This window comes from Stenella coeruleoalba (genome assembly GCF_951394435.1).
Source record: "Stenella coeruleoalba genome assembly, chromosome: 4".
NCBI lineage: Eukaryota > Metazoa > Chordata > Mammalia > Artiodactyla > Delphinidae > Stenella > Stenella coeruleoalba.
Genome location: NC_137149.1, coordinates 71,354,542 through 71,378,556, shown reverse-complemented (window position 1 = coordinate 71,378,556; position 24,015 = coordinate 71,354,542). Strand labels below are relative to the sequence as shown.

Here is a 24,015-nt window from a genome sequence, read left to right as displayed (position 1 = left end):
GAACTCACACTGGGCCAAGAAAGATGAGCTTAACTGGGGTGCATTCCAATGTAGCTTACATGTGAAGTCTACATACTTCTAACGTTGTATATAATGAGAATGGAAACAGAGGTATGGTTGAACAATATATAAATTAGAGAATGTCAAGTAAAAGTTATGCTTAGGTGGAAGGCTAAAAAAAAAGAGTTATGTGCAATTTCCAGGAAATAGCAGGAGAAACCTAGACAATACATTTATATCTAGTTTCTGATCTAATACAGATTCTTTTCAATCATTATTCAAAGCTACTCTGAACATTACTAATGTTCCTTAGTTTTTGTGGCCTTATCGACATAATGTCACTCTTACTAAAAAGAATTCTTAGTTGTTTGAAGCTGGAATAAAGCATGATTTCTGCAATTCCATTAAGTAGCGAGAAGGAACTAAAAACACCCTTCATTCATAACATTCTAAAGAAAGAAATATATGCTTAGAATGGGTCTTACTTTCATTCGTTTGCTCCACATGGCAGACCCCCAAACAAGCTGGAGTAGGAAAAAAGCAGGGCATTGGACAGGAAGATAGAGCAGGAGAGAGTACACACACACCTGAAAGAAATCAGAAGAAATACAAAGTTCGCAAAGCCGAGATTATCACAGAGGAAATGCAGCGATGTATGTCTCTGATCAGCTGACAGCCTGGATGTCCCACCAGAAATAGCAAAACCTCAAAACTTTTTAAAAATATCTCACATAATTGAAAAATACCTCTTCCAAATCAGCCTGTCCTGACAGATGTCTAGCTCATAGAGGAGAAAAGTTTATGTGAAAGTGTACAGGGTGATTGGATATATTCCAAGGGCACAAGGGGGAACTGCAGACGAACATAAGTAGAAGCCCAGACTTTTGTGCAGCACTTACCCCAGCTGTAACCCCCTAAGAATCTGTCTAATCTGATGTGTGGTATCTCCCCCACTACACGGAAGCTTGAGGTGGGTAGGACCTTATGTCTCTTAAATCCCCTACACCTGGCACTGCGCCTGGACCATAGTAGGTGCACAATAATTTTTTAATGAGTAAGTGAACAAATGGAAAAATGTCTGAGCAAACAAGAACTGAATCCCCTAGTAACATGTTTTGTCTCCTCAGTTTTTCAAAGATTTTATCCTGGAGGCTTTGGACATGTTTTACTTAAACTAAAACGACAGGCAATATTTGATCTGTGTCTGCTTGGTACACATCAGGAATTTCACTATTGCCAGAAGACAATTTCTGAAATATTAAACTGAACTAAGTGTATGCTATTTGAATTTTGGTACATAAGTTCATAACCACTGAAATGGAAGATATGTACTCTATGATTTGAGAATTTACCATTTACACTAAGATTCACATATGAAAAAATCTTTTGGTAAAAAGAGGGTAAATAAAAACCATACATAAAATTCAAGGGAACCAAAAAAAATCACACTTCCTATATATATTTACAAGCCTACCACCAAAATAGCAATGTGAGCACCATGATCATATTTTCTCCTTACGTATCATATAATATGGGGTTACGGGGACCTTTTTATAACTTATTATGGATTAAACTTGTTTTTTTCACAGCTACTCACTTCCAAGGCCTTTGCAGTAATATTACTGAAACTCATTAATGAATTAAGAAATTTCTTTTTAAATAGTAATTTAGACATTTCTCCAGGTTTTTTTTTAACCAAGAGGGTCTATTTCAATAAGAAAAGCAAGATCATCCTATTTATCTTAATCAGTCATGTAAAGTGCTAAAGCCTAGTCAGTCCTGAAGGGGATTTTTGAGTAGTTACTTGAATCCAGACCTTTCACATGTACTCACCCAAAAGCACATCAGATCTTTCTCTAGCGTACACACCGCCTGGGACAAATTTAAAAGCTGTGCACCATGCACAGAAAAATATTTCTAGAAGATAAAATATCATGGCAGTGGTCATGGCTTTCCCAGGGCCTGACCCTGAGCTGATAAGGTGTCCAAGCACTTGAGGCCACATGGACGCCGTGAAGAGGGCAAGCACACAGCCAGAGAGAGCGGCTGCCCACGTGGGCAGGTAAAGGAGACCCACAGCCGAGGTCGCTCCTGTTTGTGAGAGAGAGAAAGAAAAACAATCAGACAGGAAAGTAGTAATAGTCTCTTCCGTTTTCTTAAAAAAAAAAAGGAATAATAAACTTATATAGGATGACCGATTTATAGCTATTTAGAGCCAGAAGGGACCTCAGGGCCATTCTGGTTCAGTTTCTAGACTGGTGAGAAACTAAGGTCTTGGCAAGGTTAATATGCTTTGCTCAAGGTCATGCAGCTAGTTACTTGCACAACTAGAGGTGGAATGTGGGTCCAGTAAATCTCAGTCCAGTGCTATTTCTTCAGGAAGAACAGCAGGAGAGAAGAAGGCATTTTTAGTTTATTTGTGTTAAGATCTTCATAGCAAACACTGGAAAAAAAAAAAAAAAGGAAATTACCTGTAATACCAAAATTTGTTAATTTAATTTAACCAGCCAGATCTAGGACATTAGGAAACATGGAGAGTCATGTTTGTAGAACATTTTTGTTAAGAAACTTTCTAAAGGAGTTTAAATGCTGCCCCTCGTCCCACAATATATAAGTTGGCTTTACCAACCCCATAGCCCCCCCCAAAGAAGCTGTGACTGAGACTGCATTTGTAGACTCACTAGTTTACAGTTCTGCAGGCAGTTCATTCATTCACACAACAGCCTCGGAGGTGCTGGGGGCTGTGCAATCTGCCTGGTCTGCAGCAGGCACTTAGTAAATGTCTGCTAATTCGTTGAGCCAAATCTGAGGGAATATAACATTTCTCCATAGTCCTATGAAATCCGCTGTGAGACAGCAGCACAGCAGGGGCTTACAGCACCCCATTTTGGAGCCATCAATATAACACCTTTGCAGAGAATATGACATCCTCTAGACATTGGACATTTCAGTCAATGTTGTATAACAGTGAGCCGCCCTTCAAGTATGTCTACAGCAGCCTCCTCACTGCTTGCGGCAAGAACCCCGGGAAGAGGATCCAGCCAGCTTCTTAGTGCCCCATGGCGCTCACCCGTCAGTAAGTTCTACTTGCACCATCACAGGACAATGCCATGTGACTGCCTATTCCTCCCCACTTCAAAAACAACCCACAGATTTTAACTCCATAGTTAGACCTTCAAAATCTTAGATCCAACAACAATTATTTTAATGACAAAAGTTTTTTTTCATTTTGAAATGAACAAACATAATGCCTATTCACTGCAGAAATTTAAAAAATACAGAGCTGTGAACAAGCAATTAAGGATCGCCTAGGACTGAGATGAGATGATCCCAGCTAATACTCCTATGTATTTCCCCTATGTCTTTTTCTGTGTATATGAAGAAGTATTTTTACATAAATGGAATCGTACCACATAGTGAGGATTCTATTCTGCTTTTTGTGGGACATTATATCAAGAACATGTTTTTCGTGTTATTAATGTTTTTCTTCTAAAACATGTTTATGTACGTACACTCTTGCACTGGATAAATACACACAAAAATAAGCAACCATTTTCCTATTCTTGGCCATTTAGGAAGCTTCTGACCCTGTGAGGAACATCTTTCTTTGTCAATTAATCTCTTACTACACCTCTGATTATTTCCTTAAAATAATTCTTAAAAAGATTCTTAGACGTACAACTACTATGTCAAGAGGCAAAAGCATTTTAAAGAGTCAATACTTGTGGTCAACTGCTTTCCCGGGAGGTTATACCAGTTCTCACTTCCTCCAGAAACCCTGCCAGAAGTCCAAAAGGTGAGCCTTTTGGACCCTGCCAAAACCATTTCTTTTTAAAAATCTTTACCAAATTAATGATTAAGTCATAGCATATTTTGATTTTCATTTATTTGATTATTAGGGAGAGGGAATTTTTCCTGTTTACCAGCTTATAATGCCTATTTTTCTAAAGAATGAGTCCTAGTTTGATATTTTAATCTAAAGATATCAAAATGACTTTGTTGTGTCTGTCTTACTACAAAGAATTATCTGAAGGGAAAGAAAACATCTCTTCAAATTTCCCTCGACTGTTACCACTTTCATTTTTAATTTAGTTTCTATTTTTAAACAGGCTACATATTTTTAAGTCCACTAAAACTGTACTTTTATTTTTTTTATTTATTTTATTTATTTATTTTTGGCTGCGTTGGGTCTTCGTTGCTGCACACGGGCTTTCTCTAGTTGCCACGAGCGGTGGCTACTCTTCGGTGAGGTGCACGGGCTTCTCATCGCGGTGGCTTCTCTTGTTCTCTTGTTGTGGGGCACAGGCTGTAGGCGCGTGGGCTTCAGTAGTTGTGGCGTGTGGGCTCAGTAGTTGTGGCTCGCAGGATCTAGAGCACAGGCTCAGTAGTTGTGGTGCACAGGCTTAGTTGCTCCGTGGCATGTGGGATCTTCCCCGACCAGGGCTCGAACCCACGTCCCCTGCATTGGCAGGTGGATTCTTAACCACTGCGCCACCAGGGAAGCCCCTAAAATTGTCCTTTTAAATAGACTATAAATTCAATCCAAACTCTGAAAGGTAAAAAAGAGTCCCTCTGTCCCCTGTCACCTATTAGTTCCCCTAGCGAAGGCCAACAATGTTAGCATTTTCTTCTGCATCCTCCCAGAGATAGTCTGTGCACAGGAAGAAAAAGGCATGTGTGTGCATTTCCCTTTTTGAACACCAGTGGTAGCATATGATACACCGTTACTTTACCTTTTTCTCTTAACTATACAGCTTAACTATTTTTTGTTTGAGACTGAGTCCTCCCAAATAATCCCCCCCAGATCTTTATAACATCTAAGACACCAAGCAGAATTCATGGTAATTGAATATTCCAATGATATTTATAGTAACTAACACGTTCACTTTAAACATATCAAGTTTCTTATACAATAAAACTGTAAGCACACTGTATAGCACACTGGGGTCCTACCAGTGCATTGAGTACATTTATGTCTTTTTAAATAGAACTTTGATTTTACTAATTTAATCGCCATCAAGATCTAAAGTTCCTGTATCTTTGCATTTGGGAAATTCTATTGGTCACTTCCATAATTAATTTCATACTGGGACCCAGTTGGGACTTTAACTGTACAATGAAAAAAATATGATTTCTTTATCTGCATTCTGCTTTATGAGGTGTTTTCCAGAGACGAATCACAGTGAAAAGTGGGCACCAGCTCTAGATAATTGTGAGCTCCTACTTAATTCAGGTGAGGAGACCATCAGAGAGGGAGATGGAGCTCACTAATTACGGCCCTGCTTTCCTCTCTACTGCAAACAGCCCATTAGAAGCCCGGAATCTGCTTGCCCCGAGGGCCTTTTATTTCACACTTCAGAGAGACAGTCAAACTAAATTAGCTTTAACTCTGGAGGCTATGTTTACTTATCTGGGGAAATAAGCATGAGCATAAAACAACAAGTTCACAGCTTTTCTGTTCTTTAAGTTTATGTTTCTGTGGACCTCAGTGTTCCCATGTTTGAAATGAAGCTGCTAATTACCTGCCCAATAAGCCTTCTGCTCCTATTCCGTAAGAAAAGACATGATATAAATGCTGCACAACTTTCAATGTATTTCATGTTCATTTTCCTAATTGCATAGAGATTAAGAAGCTATATATGCTCACTGCACACTCCGCATTTACAAAGTTACCTGGCCATTTTTGTGCGGAATCTCAGGAGGCATTTCTCTGATGAGAAGAAAAGTTCCTCCTACATTATATTCACACAAGCATCCCCATATGGAATGTCTACCCGAAAATACACAAGCAAGTAAAAACAGCTCAACATGACCGCAACCGTTTGCTCACACAGCTCCAGGAGGATGACGACCTGGTTAACCTTAGGAATTAAGCAGCCTATTTGGATGACATACACGTCTTCATGCAAGGATGATGGCACTGAGGGTGCACAGAAACATACCTACGAGGTTATTTAACCCTCATCTTCCATTACCGTTACGTGTAGTCTCAGAAACCCACGCCCAGCCTCTAGTACAAAACTCTGAAACACCTGCTTAATTAAAAGGTATAAGGACATCTCACAGAAACCAAACACACTATTTGCCCTGTCACAGAGCGGGAATTCTTTTATTTAACACTAAAACTGACTCTCACCATTCCTGCCTTTTAAGGGGAAAGGAACAGAGTGGCATAATTCAGTTTCAGTCACAGTAATGAAATGGTCATAATCATAAAAATAAGTAGATTGCTCCAGAAGTATGATAGTCTCCATTGATATTCTATATTCCTGAAGGGTGTGAATGGGCAGAGAGGGTCCAAGCCTTTGAATAAGCAAACGTGGACCCCAAGGCTGGGTAGAGGAGGGCCAAAACTGTTACACACAAAAGAGAAAGGGAAAGTGAGCTTCATTGTCGAGTCCCAAAGGAAGGTATTCCTGAAAACAGAGAAGCGCTTGGAGAGGGGAAGAGGTCTGGCAAAGTGGCAATGTCTGACCCTCCATCTCCGCAGACTGTCAGTAAAACTGTTCCTGACATCTGTGCCTGGATAAGTCATTTAGGAGGCAGGGGAGAGTATATCAGCACAGTCAGGGGATAAGACAGCTAAGGAGGAGAGGGAAAGTGAAGGAGGAGAAAGCAGGGACCTGGAACCAGTAGTCACTGGTAACCGTGGTGATATCTGGGTTTTAGTGGCTGCACTTGGTGAGACTATCCCACCGGGCAACAGCACATGTTATATGGTCATCTCCTTCCACTCCAGGGGCACACGGAGTAAATTGGACAACTGCAAGTAAATTGGACAACGAAGCATTTCTGTAGGGAAACCACACACCTGTCATCCACCAGGTTAAACTGGAACCAGGAAACCATGAACAAGGCGAAAGCATCAATCCACTCGCCAAGCCCAGCAGAACTGCACCTCTGTAAAAAAATGATACGTTATAGGACATCTGACATTGTTACTACTCCATTGTCCCAAATATAAAACAGATATGTATCTACTATCTCTAGGCACATCCAAGAGATAGTATGAGTGTGAAACAACCAGTGAGATAATGAAAGCCCACTGGGAACCAATATTATATACATTCAGAACATTGACATAAAAGCACCTCTGACTTGAGATAAACGATATCTGCAGTCTTTCATGGTCAGTGTAAACACAGTAATTGAGTTTTCTCAGACTATTAAATTATAGTTCATACTGGCCACGTGACATTTTAAATGACTCTGCCAAAGATAAAAAGAAAAAGACACTGGGAATAGTTTCTATTTAGTGTGCCTCTTTTCACTCTTTTCTCAACCTCAGTACTGCTTTTATCAATAGTCTCTGCCTGGGCTTCCCTGGTGGCGCAGTGGTTGAGAGTCCGCCTGCCGACGCAGGGGACATGGGTTCGTGCCCCGGTCCGGGAAGATCCCACATGCCGCGGAGCGGCTGGGCCCGTGAGCTATGGCCGCTGAGCCTGTGTGTCCGGAGCCTGTGCTCCGCGACGGAGAGGCCACAACAATGAGAGGCCCGCGTACAGCAAAAAAAAAAAAAAAAAAGTCTCTGCCTTCCTGGGACTGATGTGAGTTTGGTAAATAATTAATAGTTGTGTGTTTTTAAAAACAACCACAAACTATTTCATTCTGTTGCTACTTTGGCAAAAACTTGGAGGAGGAGAAAAAAAAAGAATTTAAACTTTAGGGGAAAATCCAGCAGCAATAAAAGCTACAACATGGCACTCAGTAAAATAGCTGTAATATAAATAAACTAAAAAACATAGTACTTACTACATACCAGGCACTGTTTGAAGATTTTTACATATATTAGCTCATCTAACACTCACAAGTCTGTGGTAAATGCGATAATTATCCCCATTTTGCAGAGGAGGACACTGCGGGAAAGAGCACTAAGAAACCTGCCACAGATTGTACACAGTCGCCCACGTAGGACTAAGAATCCAAAAAAGGCCCTCCAGCTCTGGAGTGAGGCTCTCAGCCGCTCTCTTGCCTATCCCCACCTTCTAAGGTTAAGGGTGGTCCTGGGTCTACAGAAGAGAGAAAAGGCTGGCGAGGACACTGTGGATCACTGTCTATCCCCAAGTCAACCACAAATGTTTATGACGACCTACTGTGTGCCAGGCTCTGTTCTAGGGGTTTGGGATGCGTCAGTGAACAAAGATCCCTTTCCTTCATGCGCTCACATTCCAGTGGCGGAGAGGGCCAGACAATAAACACAGTTAGAAAATAGCACAGGATATTAGAAGGTAGAAGACACTAAAGAGGGAGAGTTTGGGGGTCAGGAGTGCTGGGGTGGGCTAATGGGAAGCTGGAACATGTGGCTAAGAAAGTGTCCTGCTCCCTCATCCTCCCAGGCTCTGTGGTCTGCACTGATCCTCTGGTTTCCCAAAGTCCCCTCAGCACCATCTGTGCCTCTCTCTCAGCTTCCTCCCATCTCCCACATCTTCAGCCCATCAAAATAGATTTATGACCCATCCCCTTAAGTAGAAACTAGAGAATTTTAGAGAGCAATTCCTACTATGACGGTCATAGGTGATGATGATCTAATGCAACACTTCTCAGACAGGGTTCTGAGAAACACCAATTTTATGATGTGTTGATAGGTGTTCTAACAAAGGAATTCCATGTTCGAGTAAGTTGGAGAAACTCCCGAGTGACTCTGTGATGCTAATGTGCCTTGTGAATCACAAAGGAAGATGAAGTACAGTGTTTCCAAAACCTACTTGATCTAAATGAGGTTTTGGTTTTGCTTGTTTTTTCTCTCAGATTACCCATTAACATCTCAAGAAACCAGTGTTCCACACAACACGATTTGGGAAATGCTGGTCTCAGGCGGTGCATCTCCATCTTCAATGTGTCACTCCAGCACACAAAATCATAAAATGAAAACCCTCATTTTAAAGGTGAGTAAAACAAGGCCAGGGACGTTAGGCGACTGGTCCAAAGTTGAATGGTGAATTGCTGTCGGCCAACCAGGACTCCAACCCTCAAGACTGGCCTCGGATTCCTGGTCCAGTTCTCCTGTCGCTCTTCCTCACATCTTATGCTTGTTTTCATGGGAGCTTTGGAAATGAAGCTTTAACACATAAGAATAAACTCCTTCCCTCCCCCTCTCTTCTGTGCCTTTCTTCCTTCTCTCTCCTCCTCCCAAATATGCCAGAGCATCCAAGATCAAAAAGATATAGACTCTGGATGAGATCACATATGTACACTTCCTAGCTCAGGGCCGGACACAGAGGAACTCATAAGTATTAGTTCCTTTTCCCATTCCCGGCCCTCAAAGAGTTTAGCGTCTAGAAAGGATGAAGGACATAAAATAACTGTAGTATAAACAATTTGTAATACAGAATAATAATAAGAGATGTACAAGGGGGTGGGGGTGGGATGGGCATTCAAGGTAGTTTGTGGGATAATCAGAGAAGACTTCACAGAGGAGATGCATGACCTGGGTTTTGAAGGGTGAGTGAGAGCTTGCCGAGACATCAAGGCAGAGAAGGTAGCCCAGACACAGGGAAGAGCACGTACATACACATGGGGGGCTGGGACAATCTGGCACGTCTAGGGAACTGAAAGTGATTTCAGCCCAGGTGAAGCCTGGGGATAAGGCAGGGAGCATCTTTAAAACATTAAGTGAGGCTGAGGGTGCAGATCCTGTCTCATATGACCTGGTTTGGGGGAGAAAAACTGCTGAAAGGTTTTAAGCAAAAGAGTGATGGGGTCAGGTGTACATTTTAGAGATCTCACTCTCAGTGTGGAGATGGCCACACTGCACAGAGGCCATTAGAAGACCAGAGCAGTAGCCTGATGAAAGATGGGAGGATCCACTAAGGAGATATGGTGGGGGATGGCGAGGGAGGGATAGGTGCTTTAAGAGAAGTAGTAGAATCGACTGGACTTAATACCAAGTGAGATGCAGAAAATGAGGAAGACACACAATTCGAAGACGATTCCTGGTTTCCAGCTTAGACGGTAGAGGGACAGACAGAGTAAACCAAGGCCCAGAGGAGGAAGGACATGTCTGGGTAGTGAAAACTACTGAGCCAGACTTGGACACACTGCATGTGAGACAACTGTGGGATGTGCCCAGACATCCTCTGGGGAAAGAGCCAGTGTGTCTCCATATGTGGGAATTTCAGCGCTTTAGGAGAAAACAGATATCTGCGGCAGATGTTTTAAGGGTTCCTCCCATCTTTTTATGTGAAAGGCTGGACCTGACCATGGGAGAAAAGAGGTGTCAGGAAGAGTAGAGAGAGGGTCAGTGAGGACCAAGCACAGGAACCAGCACTTAAGCTCAAGACTGCTAACTCCTTGGGAGCCCCATGGCTGGAACAAGTCCCAAAGTACAGAGGATGCAGAGCTCCCCCAGGCTTCCCTCCTTTGCAGAGATTAAAGCTCTCTGCCTTGCTGCCAACCCGCTCTCTCATCAAGGCCCTCTTGTCTCGTCCTACCCAGTGCCCAAAACTGTAATAGGGGGATCTGGAGGAAATGCCATGCTTTCCCTGCCACTGAGAATGCTCTTCTTGGCAGGAATTCCTCAGCGTGCCCACGCAGGAGCTCCCAGGACCTCTCACTTAGCCGTGCACAATCCTTAGTCCTCCCTCATCTACCTCCCAGCAATCCTTCAGCACTGGGGCAAATACCCCTCCAGCTCCGTCATCTCCAGAGTGGATCCAGTACTGTCCTACTGCAGTAACGTCCTGCAATGTTTCTGACATCTAGGGAAAGAGGAATACGAAACATCGGGCTGGTGCAGGTCTACCTGCTCAAACAGAGGAGGAATTTCTTCAACAATACTAGCCAATTGCTGGATTGCTTCCACACCCAAACTCACCCAAATGGGTTAGGATCTGGCCCTGGATGGGGATGCCCACTCACTGCCCATCTGGAAACAAGAGAGACTTCTCCAAAAATCCAGTGGGTAAGGAACATGAGACTGCCAAAGGCAGCCCCCTGCCAACAACCAGTTCGGTCTAGAAGCCATCACCCTGGCTGCCTCCTCAGACTTCTTCCCCTCAGGTCTACAGCAGGCACCATCTAGAATGAAAAATGGAAAAGGATCCGTGACATGGAAATTTACCCTCTGTATTTAACAGAATGGTACCTGGCCTCAAGGAGCTGACTTCAGAAGAGGAGATGAGACCCAGTCCAAAGCAGAATGTGCTGGGAGGTAGTCAGTGGGAGGGGTTATTTCAGGCAGGCTAGATCGGGAACGATTTAGGGAGAACCCATCATTTTGGAATTTGACAACTGAAAATGCAGAAATTTATTTACTTCATTAAAGTGAAATTAAGAGTATGAGCTAAAATATATGTACGAAAAGTGAAAGGTATGTTCAGGGAACAAATGCAGTCCACCTTGAGTGGAACACTTTCAGAATACCAGGCTGCTTCTCCCCAGAAGAACAGGGCTCTCATCTAACCCTCTGTGTCCCCGGAGTGATAACAGGGCATCGCCTGAGCAGTTACCATGGGCCAGGCCCTATGCCCAGCCCTTTACATGAACTCATTTAAATTTCACAACCACTTTACGAGGTAGGCTCTATTACTAATCCCATTTCACAGATTAAAAAACTGAGGCTCAGAGAAAACAAGTAACTTGCCCAAGATCATACAGCTGGTAAAGAGAACTTACGCAGCACCTGTGCACTTCACTATACTATACTTCCCGGGACTGTTTAACCACGAGGTCTCAGTGTGTTGCATTAATGACTTCACATACAGAAATGTAACTACTGGAGAAAATGCTGGCAGGAGAATTTCTTTGTAGGAACAGAGAACCTGCTGGGTAGATGCTTCATGACACTGAGAAGCCCTCTCCAGGATAGAAAGAAAACTTCGGGTCTGCCTGTGAGGATGACAGGCCGATTTCACAAAGAGGAAGAAAGCCATTCTGCCAATAAAGGAGTGAGGCGAAGGAGAAGCAGAGCTGAAAGCTACAGGGATGAGGGAGAGAAGATGTGAAGACGGAAGGAGGCCAGGGCCTGGAGGCTAGGAGACAGTCTTTGGAGAAGAGAGAAGCCTAAGCTGAATTTGCTGATTAACACTGCTTCATACTATGGTGGGTGACCCTCCCCCAAGACCCAGCAAATCTTCAACAAAGCAACCCCCAAAAATGCCTGGGATGATCAGACATCCTGGGGAAGCTGGTGGGGAGTCAAGTTTTGTAAATGGGGCACAGTGCAAAAACAGGAAGGGACCAACAACTGGGTCACATAAATTTAAAACAGAGGTGAGAAAGAAGAAAACTCCAGTCGGGAAATGTAAGCGATACCCTGAATATCCTTATCAGGCTGTACCTGTGAAATCTGCTGCCTGAGTTTCTACTTCATGTTAGCGATTTATGAAATAGAAGACATATACTAGGGCACTAGACCGAGTTCTAAATGTTCTAATTAATATCAATGTCCCTCGACCAATTTACGTGCATGATGTTCCCTTGTTCTCACTAACCCCACTTCATGCCAAAATTGGGGCCAAGGGGGAATTATACAAGCCCTTTGTTCATGGTGAGCCAAACCCTCTAAACTTCCATTAACCTGTGAGATTTCTCCTTGTATTTACAAAAGAACAGCGACTCACTGAGAGTTACACACAAAGCCAGGAGCAAGTTATGTAGAATCTAGTAACACTTGTCCCTTCTTTTCAGAAGAGTCTCGAGTTAGCATGTGAAGCGAATGTCCAAGTTTGTTTGTCAGCTCCAGACAGGTGATCTGAAAGGTGGTATGAATATGTAGGATTTCCTTTCTTTTTAAATTTCATATTTGGAGCTTAAATATCTTCAGAGTTGGGCCCGGGGCGGGGCGGGAACAAAAGCAAAAAACAAACAAACCAAAAGAAACCAAACAAACCCATGCAGTTCCCACAGTCCTCGTCCTGGAAAGTCCTGTCCAGAGGGAAAGAGGAGGTAGACAGAGCTGAAAGCCAGCAGGGAGTATGAGGCCTGGGTCTACTCTCGCACTCCACGCTGAGACAAGCCAGAGACGCATTGCTATCGTCACCCTCTATGCTGGCGAGGAAAAGGTGCCTTCTGCTTAGATAACAGTCCACTACCTGCGCCGGCTACTCTTGCAGAGGGAGAAAAAGTAGAAATGGAGATAGATGCAGAAAGACTAGTTTTATCTTTCCAAGATGTGTTACATTCAGATAAGAAAGAGAAAATCCCTAAATAAACTGGGCCTACACTTACCTGTGTAAATGCAATCGAGTGTGGCGATGGTACTTAATGTCAGTATCACTCTGTTGGACATCTGATAAGTCCAGACTGGGTTCAGTGAAGTGTACCAAATGTGGAGAACAACAAGAAGAATCTGTCCTAAAATGAATCCCCAGATTCCGAAGTACCTGTAAGTACAGAAGTATTTTTAACAACTTTTTTTTTTTTTTTTTTTTTTTTTTGGCAGTACGCGGGCACTCTCACTGTTGTGGCCTCTCCCATTGCAGAGCACAGGCTCCGGACGTGCAGGCTCAGCGGCCATGGCTCACAGGCCCAGCCGCTCCGCGGCATGTGGGATCTTCCCGGACCGGGGCACGAACCTGTGTCCCCTGCATCGGCAGGCGGACTCTCAACCGCTGCGCCACCAGGGAAGCCCTTTAACAACTTTTTATGTGGTTTCAACGTACTATGTCCATTGTGAATTTCACAGTGTCATAGAAGGAGTATATGAGGTAGTCTTGTTGGTAATCTACATGACTTAGCCTCGTTGGCACATGACTTAGCCTTTGTATAGCCGTTACCTAGGCAACTTGTTATAATGCCTTCATTCTCACAACGTTATTGAGACTGATGGCAAATATTCACATCCCGATTTTGTGAAAAGTGTGACTTCTACAAGGCCTTATGCAAGGTAAAGACTATATCTTGCAGCTCCTAGTCCCAACCTTCCCTTTGGTAATTGACCACATTTGTTTGTCTGTAGGCACAAGATATGAACATACCTTTGCAAACCACTTCCTGTCCACCATGCCACGGCTTGCACTACCAGTGAGGAAGACAGACCGAGCGCGAGAACCACGAGCTGAAGTTTGGCATTTGGAGCCTGGAAGGAGGCTATGCTGCCTGCAAATGAAGGAGAATTAAACATTTCTGGCAATCATGCATTGGTATTCAATGATCTGCATTTGATAACTGCTGTGTCTGATACCATGGTTACACTCGGGAAGGTAGAATTAATATATAATTATCTGAGTGCATAAATCTTTTTGAAAATTTTTATTGAGATATCATTCGTACCATAAATTCACTCTGCTAAAGTGTATGATTCAATGGTTCTTAATACATTCACAAAGTTGTGCAACTCTTACCACCATCTAATTCCAGAACATTTTCATCACCCCAGGAAGAAACCTGTGCCCATTAGCAGCCCCTCCCTTTCCTCCTCTTCCCCCCAACCCCGACCCCCAGGCCCCCACAATCACTTCTCTACTTCCTATCTGTATGGATTTTTCCTATTCTGGACATTTCATATAAATGAAATCATAAAATACACAGCCTTCTGTGACTGGTTTTTTTCACTTAGCATAATGTTTTCAAGGTTCATCCACGTTGATGGGCCTAGAGACTATCATACTAAGTGAAGTAAGCCAAATGGAGAAAGACAAATATATGATAGCACTTACATGTGGAATCTTACAAAAAAAAAAAAAGATACAAATGAACTTATTTGCAAAAGAGAAAGAGATTCACAGACATAGAAAACAAACTTATGGTTACCGATGGGAAAAGTAAGCGAGGGGGACAATTAGGAGGTTGGGATTAACATATACACATTACTATATTTAAAATAGATAACCAACAAGGACCTACTGTATAGCACAGGGAACTATTCTCAGTATTTTGTAATAACCTATAGGGAAAAAGAATCTGAAAAATATATTATATTATATGATATACAAAACGGAATCACTGTCTGTATACCTGAAACTAACATGACATTGTAAACCAATTAAACTTCAATAAAATCTTTTTTAGGGGCTTCCCTGGTGGCGCAGTGGTTGACAGTCCACCTGCCGATGCAGGGGACGTGGGTTCGTGCCCCGGTCCGGGAAGATCCCACATGCTGCGAAGCGGCTGGGCCCGTGAGCCATGGCCGCTGAGCCTGCGCGTCCGGAGCCTGTGCTCCGCAACGGGAGAGGCCGCGGCAGTGAGAGGCCCGCGTACCGCAAAAAAAAAATTTTTTTAATCTTTTTTAAAAAAGGTCCATGCATGTAGTACCATGTATCAGTTTCATTCCTTTTTATGGCTAAATAATATCCCATGGCATGGATATACTGCCTTTTTTTAATCCATTCATCAGTTGATGGGCATCTGGGTTGTTTCTACTTTTTGGCTACTATGAATAATGATGTTAGGAACATTTGTGTACCAGGTCTTATGTGAACATATGTTTCCATTTTTCTTGGGTCTATACCAAGGAGTGGAGGTGTTGGGTCATATGACAACTATGTTTAACATCTTGAGGAACTGCCAAGCTGTTTTCCAAATCAGCTGCACCATTTTACATTTCCACCAGCAGTGTGTGAGGGTTTCAATTTCTTCATACCCTTGTCAACACTTATTGTCTATGATTTTGAACATAGCCATTTTAGTGGGTCAAGATATTTAAGGTCAAAAATAACCTAAATCACTGGTAGTATGAACTAGTTTAATAGTTAACTACATAGTAATCAACCTAAAATATCTGAGGTGTCAGCGATGAGATAGCACAGAATACTCAGATCTTCTTTGTAGTTATGTAAGAATGCCTTAGGACTCTGTAAAAACAAAGTTGTTTTGTTTCCTTAAGAAGCATCTGAAAAGGAAGTTTTAAGGCAAATCATGGCTTACTTCAGCCTCTCTTTAGCATCAACAAAGCTCAATGGCCACCTGGAAGAGCATCTGACAAAAACTGGTTTCTTTCATGTGTTTGTTGGCAGTCTGTATATCTTCTTTGGAGAAATGTCTATTTAGGTCTTCTGCCCATTTTTGGATTGGGTTGTTTGTTTTTTTGTTATTGAGCTGCATGAGCTGCTTGTAAATTTTGGAAATTAAACCTTTGTCAGTTGCTTCATTTGCAAATATTTTCTCCCATTCTGAGGGTTGTCTTTTGGTCTTGTTTATGGTTTCCTTTGCTGTGCAAAAGCTTTTAAGTTTCATTAGGTCCCATTTGTTTATTTTTGTTTTAATTTCCATTTCTCTAGGAGGTGGGTCAGAAAGGATCTTGCTGTGATTTATGTCATAGAGTGTTCTGCCTATGTTTTCCTCTAAGAGTTTTACAGTGTCTGGCCTTACATTTAGGTCTTTAATCCATTTTAAGCTTACTAGGGAAATGCAAATCAAAACTACAATGAGATATCATCTCACACCGGTCAGAATGGCCATCATCAAAAAATCTAGAAACAATAAATGCTGGAGAGGGTGTGGAGAAAAGGGAACACTCCTGCACTGCTGGTGGGAATGTGAATTGGTACAGCCACTATGGAGAACAGTATGGAGGTTCCTTAAAAAACTACAAATAGAACTACCATATAACCCAGCAATCCCACTATTGGGCATATACCCTGAGAAAACCATAATTCAAAAAGAGTCATGTACCAAAATGTTCATTGCAGCTCTCTTCACAATAGCCCGGAGATGGAAACAACCTAAGTGCCCATCATCGGATGAATAGATAAAGAAGATGTGGCACATATATACAATGGAATACTACTCAGCCATAAAAAGAAACGAAATTGAGCTATTTGTAATGAGGTGGATAGACCTAGAGTCTGTCATACAGAGTGAAGTAAGTCAGAAAGAGAAAGACAAATACCGTATGCTAACACATATATATGGAATTTAAGAAAAAAAAAATGTCATGAAGAACCTAGGGGTAAGACAGGAATAAAGACACAGACCTACTGGAGAATGGACTTGAGGATACGGGGAGGGGGAAGGGTAAGCTGTGACAAAGAGAGAGAGAGGCATGGACATATATACACTACCAAACGTAAGGTAGATAGCTAGTGGGAAGCAGCCGCATAGCACAGGGAGATCAGCTCCGTGCTTTGTAACCGCCTGGAGGGGTGGGATAGGGAGGGCGGGAGGGAGGGAGACGCAAGAGGGAAGAGATATGGGAACATATGTATATGTATAACTGATTCACTTTGTTATAAAGCAGAAACTAACACACCACTGTAAAGCAATTATACCCCAATAAAGGTGTTAAAAAAAAAAAACTGGTTTCTTCATCCTCAACTCTGAGTCACTTTCCTACCCACTCCCCTTTCTCAAATACAATTCTACCTCTACTCAAGGTGATGGGTTTTCAGGGAAGAAGCAGATGAAAGGGGAGCAACAAGAAGCATCTCAAATCCCATACCCCCCGTCGAAGTTATTTCCTATTACATTATAGCCTCCAGAAGTTCCTGGGCCAGAACTGGACTCAAAAATACAAAACTGTCCCAGTAACTGTTCGGTGGGTGGCTTTGTAGGTAAAGCTGCCACAGGCAGCATTGAGCAAAGGCAGCGAAAAAGGGCCACTGAGCAGATTCCTCTCGTAAAGCCAACCAAGGAGTGTGATGAGGCCATCGTCATTCATAGAAGGATTCTGTAAGCCAAGGCCAGCTTAACTCAGTTACTATACATACTCAAAAAGAAGAAAGTTTCATTTCTATTATTTCTAGAGCTGAAAATTTCATGGTTATTTCATTCCTATAGACATCATCTTTTAAAAGGATGCATTTTCCAGTGGTCTTGACCACAGCTATTTCTGAGCTCTAGACCTTTGTGGGTAACCACATAACTCACTACACTCACTAACCACGTTCTGCCTTCTTCAGGGACTGATGCACAGAAAAATAGAAGGCAATTCCCTAGTGATTCCTGTCACTGTTTCTGAAAAAAGTCAAGTGACTGTTCCTAGACAGAAGATATACACAGCGTGGCTCAAGAACAAATGCCCCTTGGAAAACTCAGAGAAACCAACTGTGTAATAGCAGAAGGGCAAGACAGGCAGACTTTTCAGCTACAGATTCCACCAGACTGGAGTCTGGTGTTTTTGTTTTTTAAAACCTTTTCTCCATGACCTCACCTTACTTTTTTTTACTACCAGTACTTCTCCAAGGTCTCTCAATATTTATTAATGTTAATAACCTCAAGTGTCTGTGATAGTAAGTGTACATTTTCTAATTGCTGGGTTTTGGCAATGTGACGTACTGAACTTCAGAATTCGAAAACTACAAAAGGTATACAGTGCAAAGTTTCCCTTTCATACCTGTGTCTAGGTACCAAATTTTTCACCTTGGAAGCAACTAAAATGGTATCAGGTTTTTAAAAAATACTTCTAGACCTATTTAATGCATGTCCAATTAACTATTAAATATATTTTCATCTAACCTATTTTACACAAATGCTAGTATTCTGCACATACTGTTTAGCGCTTCTTTTTTCCCACTTAACAACATATTTTGAAGAACATTCCATTTCCTTACAGAAATGTTCTCATTCTTTAATATAGCTGCATAGTATTCTATAGTACTCCAAGTTTTAGAACCATAACTTATTTAACCTAACCGATCCCATACAAATGACATATAGGTTGTTTCTAACATTATTATTATAAACATTGCTGCAATGATTAAATAACCTTTTATTTTTATCATTTTACACATATGTGAGTTTATCTATAGGATATACTCCCAGAAGGGGGATTGCTGAGTGAAAGATACATATTTGTCCTTTTGATAAACAATGCTAACTGATCCTTTGCAGAAGTTGTGACACTTTACAGCTCTGCCAGCAATGCGTAAGTGCCTGCTTTCCCACGCTTACAACAGTGTTGTCAGAGTTTGTTCTTTGCCAACCTGATATGTGAGACTGTCTATGCATATATGTGTGTGTGTATGATTTGTATTCTATACATTTTAGTATCTTTTTAAGAACCAGTTATATTTCCTTTCCAGTAAACTGATCATATCCTTTGCTTTCTCTTCTGTTGAACTATTGGTCCCTTTTTATTATTGATTTGTAAGAACTCCATATATTAATGAAATTAGCCCTCTGACTGGAAGAGCTGCAACAGCTGTCCTAACCTGTTGATTGCCTTTGCTTAACACGGTGTTCATCATGCATAATTTTCATATTTTTAGGCAGTATCATTTAACAACTTTTTAATGGCTTCGGAGTTTCATGTCATAGTTGGAAAAAAGAACAAAAATATGTTCAAGAGTTAAGCTGTTCTCCAAGGTATCTTTCCCCTCTTCATCTCAGTGATCCTTAAGCTCTTCCAAACTGACGAAAAAGTTAAACACGTAAATATGCTGACTCTTGGTCTAGACTTCCAATTCTACTAAAACTCTTCAAGGTAGTAGTAAGAGACAGAGAAATCTTTTATTTTTTATTTAATTATTTAGCATTCAAAGAACAGTCTACATATTTTCACTTTCATTTCATTTTTAGCTAAAAATAAAAAAACCAAAAAACTTAAGGAATCACTTTTAAATCTTACCAACGGTAATTATCCACAGCAGGGCTACCATCCACTTCTTGTTAACCAGTTTCCAGACAGGAGGAATTGTGAGGAATAATGGAGAAAGAAATGCTATGGCAAAAGCTTCAAGCCCAGTGAGTTCTAGTGTTTGCAGGGGAAAGTAATAGATCATCGGTCCCAGGCCATCGCCGAGAGACCAAGAAACATATCCTAGGGAAAACAAAAGTTTTTAAGAGAGAGAGAAAGTATAACTTTCTCATTGTTTCAAACAGTAGCCCTTCCCTCCACTAAAACTCCTCCAGCCGGCCGCCCTCCTTCATGACCCTGGCCTTAACTGGGTTCCAGTAACAGAATTCCTCCCCTTTCCTGTCAGGCCCAGAATGAGAATGGCTCAACATCCCTTGCTTGTCCCTTTAACCTCGTTCATACCTCCCGTAGGTAGGTAGTCCCTTTATTAAAGGCTCTTCATTTGGACCATCTAGGTTAAATCTGGTTTCCTGTCAGGACCCCGATTGATAAAATTTCCTTAACTAAATCGACCCTTCTTTATTGAGAAATATCGTGAAAATCAAAAAGAGTAACAAACGGCAGAACTCCTTCCTCCCACTCCAGACTACAGCCAAAGGCACGTTAGTTAGGAAATAATCATTTTCTTGTGAGCAAACTATTTTAAACCTAACCCTTAGGAGACAGTGTAGAGTAGTGGAAAATGCAGATTTGACATTACTTTCACAGCTGCCAACTACTGACTGTGCAATCTTCTACAATGATGATAATTAACCAATGGGCAGTTACCATGCACTAGGCTCTGTGCTAAGTATTCACCCTGATCCTCTCTCTTCTTCTGCATCCTATGAAATTGACACTATTTCTACTCCCCTCTTACAAATGCAAAATCAAACAACAAAAACTCCTTAGACTCAGAAAGTTAAGTAATTGCCTAAGGTCACAAAAGTGGCAAATGGCAGAGTGACCTTAAAACCGAGTGGTCTGGTTCCAAACCATCCTTAACCACCGAAAGCAGTACTTTTAACCACCTCGCAGTTATTAAGATTAAAAAAGATTAAGTACACACAGTACCTAGCACCCTAAGTACTCACTGAATGTAATTCGCTTTACATCGCGTACTTGTGAGATACAGACTGGGCCAAAAAATGAGCCCCGCCCCCCAGCCCGAGCATTACCAGCTCCCAGAAAATCAAGTTCTTAGGAAGGCACCCCTCCCCTTCATCGTGAACAGCGAGATGCTAGCAATCTCCCGAACGTTTGTCTGGGAATTCTGATTTCAACCATACAACTCCGACAATATTACAACAATAATTGTTCTTGGGACTTTTTGCAAAGCTGCTAAGTGAGCACATGGGGCTCCAGTTCGACGTTTTCCGCCAAATACTCAAATGTGCAGCCACTACCCAAGGCCACTTGTGAGGGGTCAACCCACGCGGTAGCCACCACGCTGAGTGCTCACCTACAGCTACCGGGGGAAACGGGTGCCCCTTTCCTTCTGAAAGGTAAAGTTCGGTGCTGAAATTTATTCAGTTAAACTTAAAGATCACGGGTGAAGGGACTCGGGGTTGGTACCAGCTTCGCGGTTCAAGGCCGACAGGTGAAGAAGTCGGGCCCCTTGGGCGCAACACCAGGGTGGCGTGGGAGCTCTCTCTCTCTCTCAACTCCTCCAGCAGCAGAAGTTGCCAGGGGACGATAAGCATCTCTATTCCGGGCACCAAGCGCGCGTTCCTCCCTCCGGGAGCTCAGCCAACCCGGCGGAGTACCGCGGCTCCGGGCAGGGCCGGGGGAGCGGACCGGCGAATGCGCGGCGGGCGGCCTCGGCTTACCCAGAAGGCTCTCCAGGAGCACTTCTCTCCACAGCGAGGGCATGGCCGAGGCCCGGAGCGGCGCCGCCGAGGGAAGCCGCGCGGCCCGCACACCCGCCGCACTGCGCCGGCCGCTGAGTTCTCCGGGGTCGCCATCCACGCCTCAGGCTCCCGTCAAGTCTGCCGCCGGCCGCCCAGCCGCCCGCCCACCCGCAAGCCGCGCCCACGCGAGGGTGGGGCCCGCTGCCCCCGCCCCGTCCCATCCAGCGCCGCCCTCCCGGCCCCACAGCCTCTGCGCGGCCCGCGGACCCGCGCCACCGCCTCCGCCGGCGCCACCGCCTCCGCCGACGCCACCGCGCGGCGAGCGGGACCCGGGGGCCTCCGACCTGCCGCCCAGAAGAAACCAGGTGGCCGGGCTCGCCGGCAGAGCGGCCCCGGGGATGGCGCGCTGCGAGCGCCCAAGAGGACTGCATCATTGCAACTCTGCACCCGCGGTGCCCTTTAAACGAGGCCCAGGGGCGCGTTGCGAGGGGAAGGCTTAGACGCAGGTGGGGAGCTTGAGCTGCCAGGGGCTCTAGCGCCTCCGGCGAGCAGGTGCGAACAGGACCTTGGCGTTCCTAAGGCCTGGGCGACGCTCTCGGGCGAGCGGGCACCTGCGATGGCCAGGTGTGCGCTTCTCCTGCTCAGCTTTGGTAGTAAACAAATCGCATTCTGGGAAGGCGGTTGAAAAATTCTAGAGATTACAGAATTTTCTATGGCTTTTAGAGACGTCGCAACACTTGCTCAGGGGAGAGAAAACCAGTGATGGCAGTGGAAGTTCTGCCTTCCTCCACTTTATGGATAATGATCTTTGAGAGTGCCCGTCCCTGAGGAGAAAGGGAGAGACGTTCTAACAATGGAGCGAGTGAACTAGGCCAGTTATTTCTCATTCAAATATTACCACACCCCAGGATGTTTTGAGTTTTTTAGAACCTTCTCAAACAATTTATTTTAATTCGCTTTAATTTTTTTGGAACAGTTTGTCATTTACCACTTTCGGAAGGTTTGCTCTGAAATTAAACAATGATGGATTGCCTAAAAGTGTAAATCAGTTAAGAGCAGTTTTGAGCAGAGTTCCAAATCGCTTAATTACTTACTAGTACTCATTGTCACCAGATAGAGATCAATTGAATAGAATTGAGAGTCCTGAAATAAACCCTCTCATTTAGGCACAAATGATTTTCAACAAGCTTGCCAAAACAATTACATGAGGGAAGGGGTGGTCTTCTCAACAAATGGATTTAGAACAATTGAAATTCCACAGGAAAAAGGGTAAATCGGACACCCCCCCCCCAAATCTCATACCATATACAAAAATTAACTCAAAATGGATCAAAGACTTAAATGTAAGAGATGAAACGATAAAAATCTTAAAACAGAGGAGTAACTCTTCATGATCTTTAGTTAGACTGTGGATTTTTAGATACAACAGCAAAAGCACAAATGACAAAAGAAGTAATAAATAAATTGGACTTCATCAAAACTAAAAGCTTTTGTGCTTCAAAGGACACAGTCCAAGAAAGTGAAAAGACAATGTACAGGATGGGAGAAAATATTTTATAATTATACATCTGGTAAGGAACTGGTATCTGGAATATATATTTTTAAAAATTACAACTCAGGGACTTCCCTGGTGGCACAGTGGTTAAGAATCTGCCTGCCAATGCAGGGGACACGTGTTCGAGCCCTGGTCCAAGAAGATCCCACATGCCGTGGAGCAACAAAACCTGTGCACCACAGCTACTGAGCCTGTGCTCTAGAGCCTGTGAGCCACAACTACTGAAGCCCACACGCCTAGAGCCTGTGCTCCTCAACAAGAGAGGCCACCGCAATGAGAAGCCCGCGCACCTCAACAAAGTGTAGCCCCCACTCACCACAACTAGAGAAAGCCCGTGCACGGCAACAAAGACCCAATGCAGCCAAAAATTAATAAATAAAAATTATTTTTTAAAAAAAATAAAATAAAATTATAACTCAGTAATACTCACTTTAAAGATGAACAAAGGATTTGATAGGCCTTTTTCCAAAGAACATCTACAAGTAGCCAATAAGCAAAGTATATTCAGGAAAATATATTCAATATCATTTCATTAGGGAAATACAAATCAAAACCACAATGAGATACTACTTCACACTCACTAAGATGGCTATAATCAAAAAAGTCAGATAGGGCTTCCCTGGTGGCGCAGTGTTTGAGAGTCCGCCTGCCGATGCAGGGGACACGGGTTCGTGCCCAGTTCCGGGAAGATCCCACATGCCGCGGAGCGGCTGGGCCCGTGAGCCATGGCCACTAAGCCTGCGCGTCTGGAGCCTGTGCTCCGCAATGGGAGAGGCAACAACAGTGAGAGGCCTGCGTACCGCAAAAAAAAAAAAAACATTACAAGTTGTAGATTTGCCATCTGTACCTATAAAATAGTTAACAAGGAATTTTCCTTGTATCTGTCTGAAGTCAATTTAACTCAGGGTCCTGTAAGAGTGGTGACCAAGACTATTCATGTCATCCCCACAGAAGACAACCAAGCTGTGTTCCTGCAGCAGCAGAGCAGGGAGTGCCTGTTCTCAGAGACAAAAACAATCGCTGTGGCCTGGTCCACTAGGGTTTCCCAAAGAGTTGAAAGGGAATCAATCCAGAGTAAAGAAGATATGCTTGAGTGAACATTTTCAATACAGTAAAAATAGAATAAGAAAGTCTTGAGAAACATTGAGTTCGTGTTCTAACGTAAGCATTAGGTTCTT

The 24,015-nt window shown here is 43.1% G+C and overlaps 1 protein-coding gene across 1 annotated transcript in view; it reads right to left on the bottom strand.

Annotated features, from left to right (window-relative positions):
* Positions 1–20,914, bottom strand: part of CWH43 (cell wall biogenesis 43 C-terminal homolog) — a 43,269-nt gene extending 22,355 nt beyond the window's left edge. Inside the window, 8 exon segments of the mRNA XM_079920199.1 lie at positions 1,834–2,091; positions 6,812–6,900; positions 10,814–10,935; positions 10,937–11,016; positions 13,168–13,322; positions 13,917–14,037; positions 19,445–19,636; positions 20,895–20,914. Of these exon segments, the coding sequence (XP_079776325.1) occupies positions 1,834–2,091; positions 6,812–6,900; positions 10,814–10,935; positions 10,937–11,016; positions 13,168–13,322; positions 13,917–14,037; positions 19,445–19,598 (979 nt within the window). The 5' untranslated portion in view covers positions 19,599–19,636; positions 20,895–20,914.
* Positions 20,915–24,015: the final 3,101 nt, after the last annotated feature.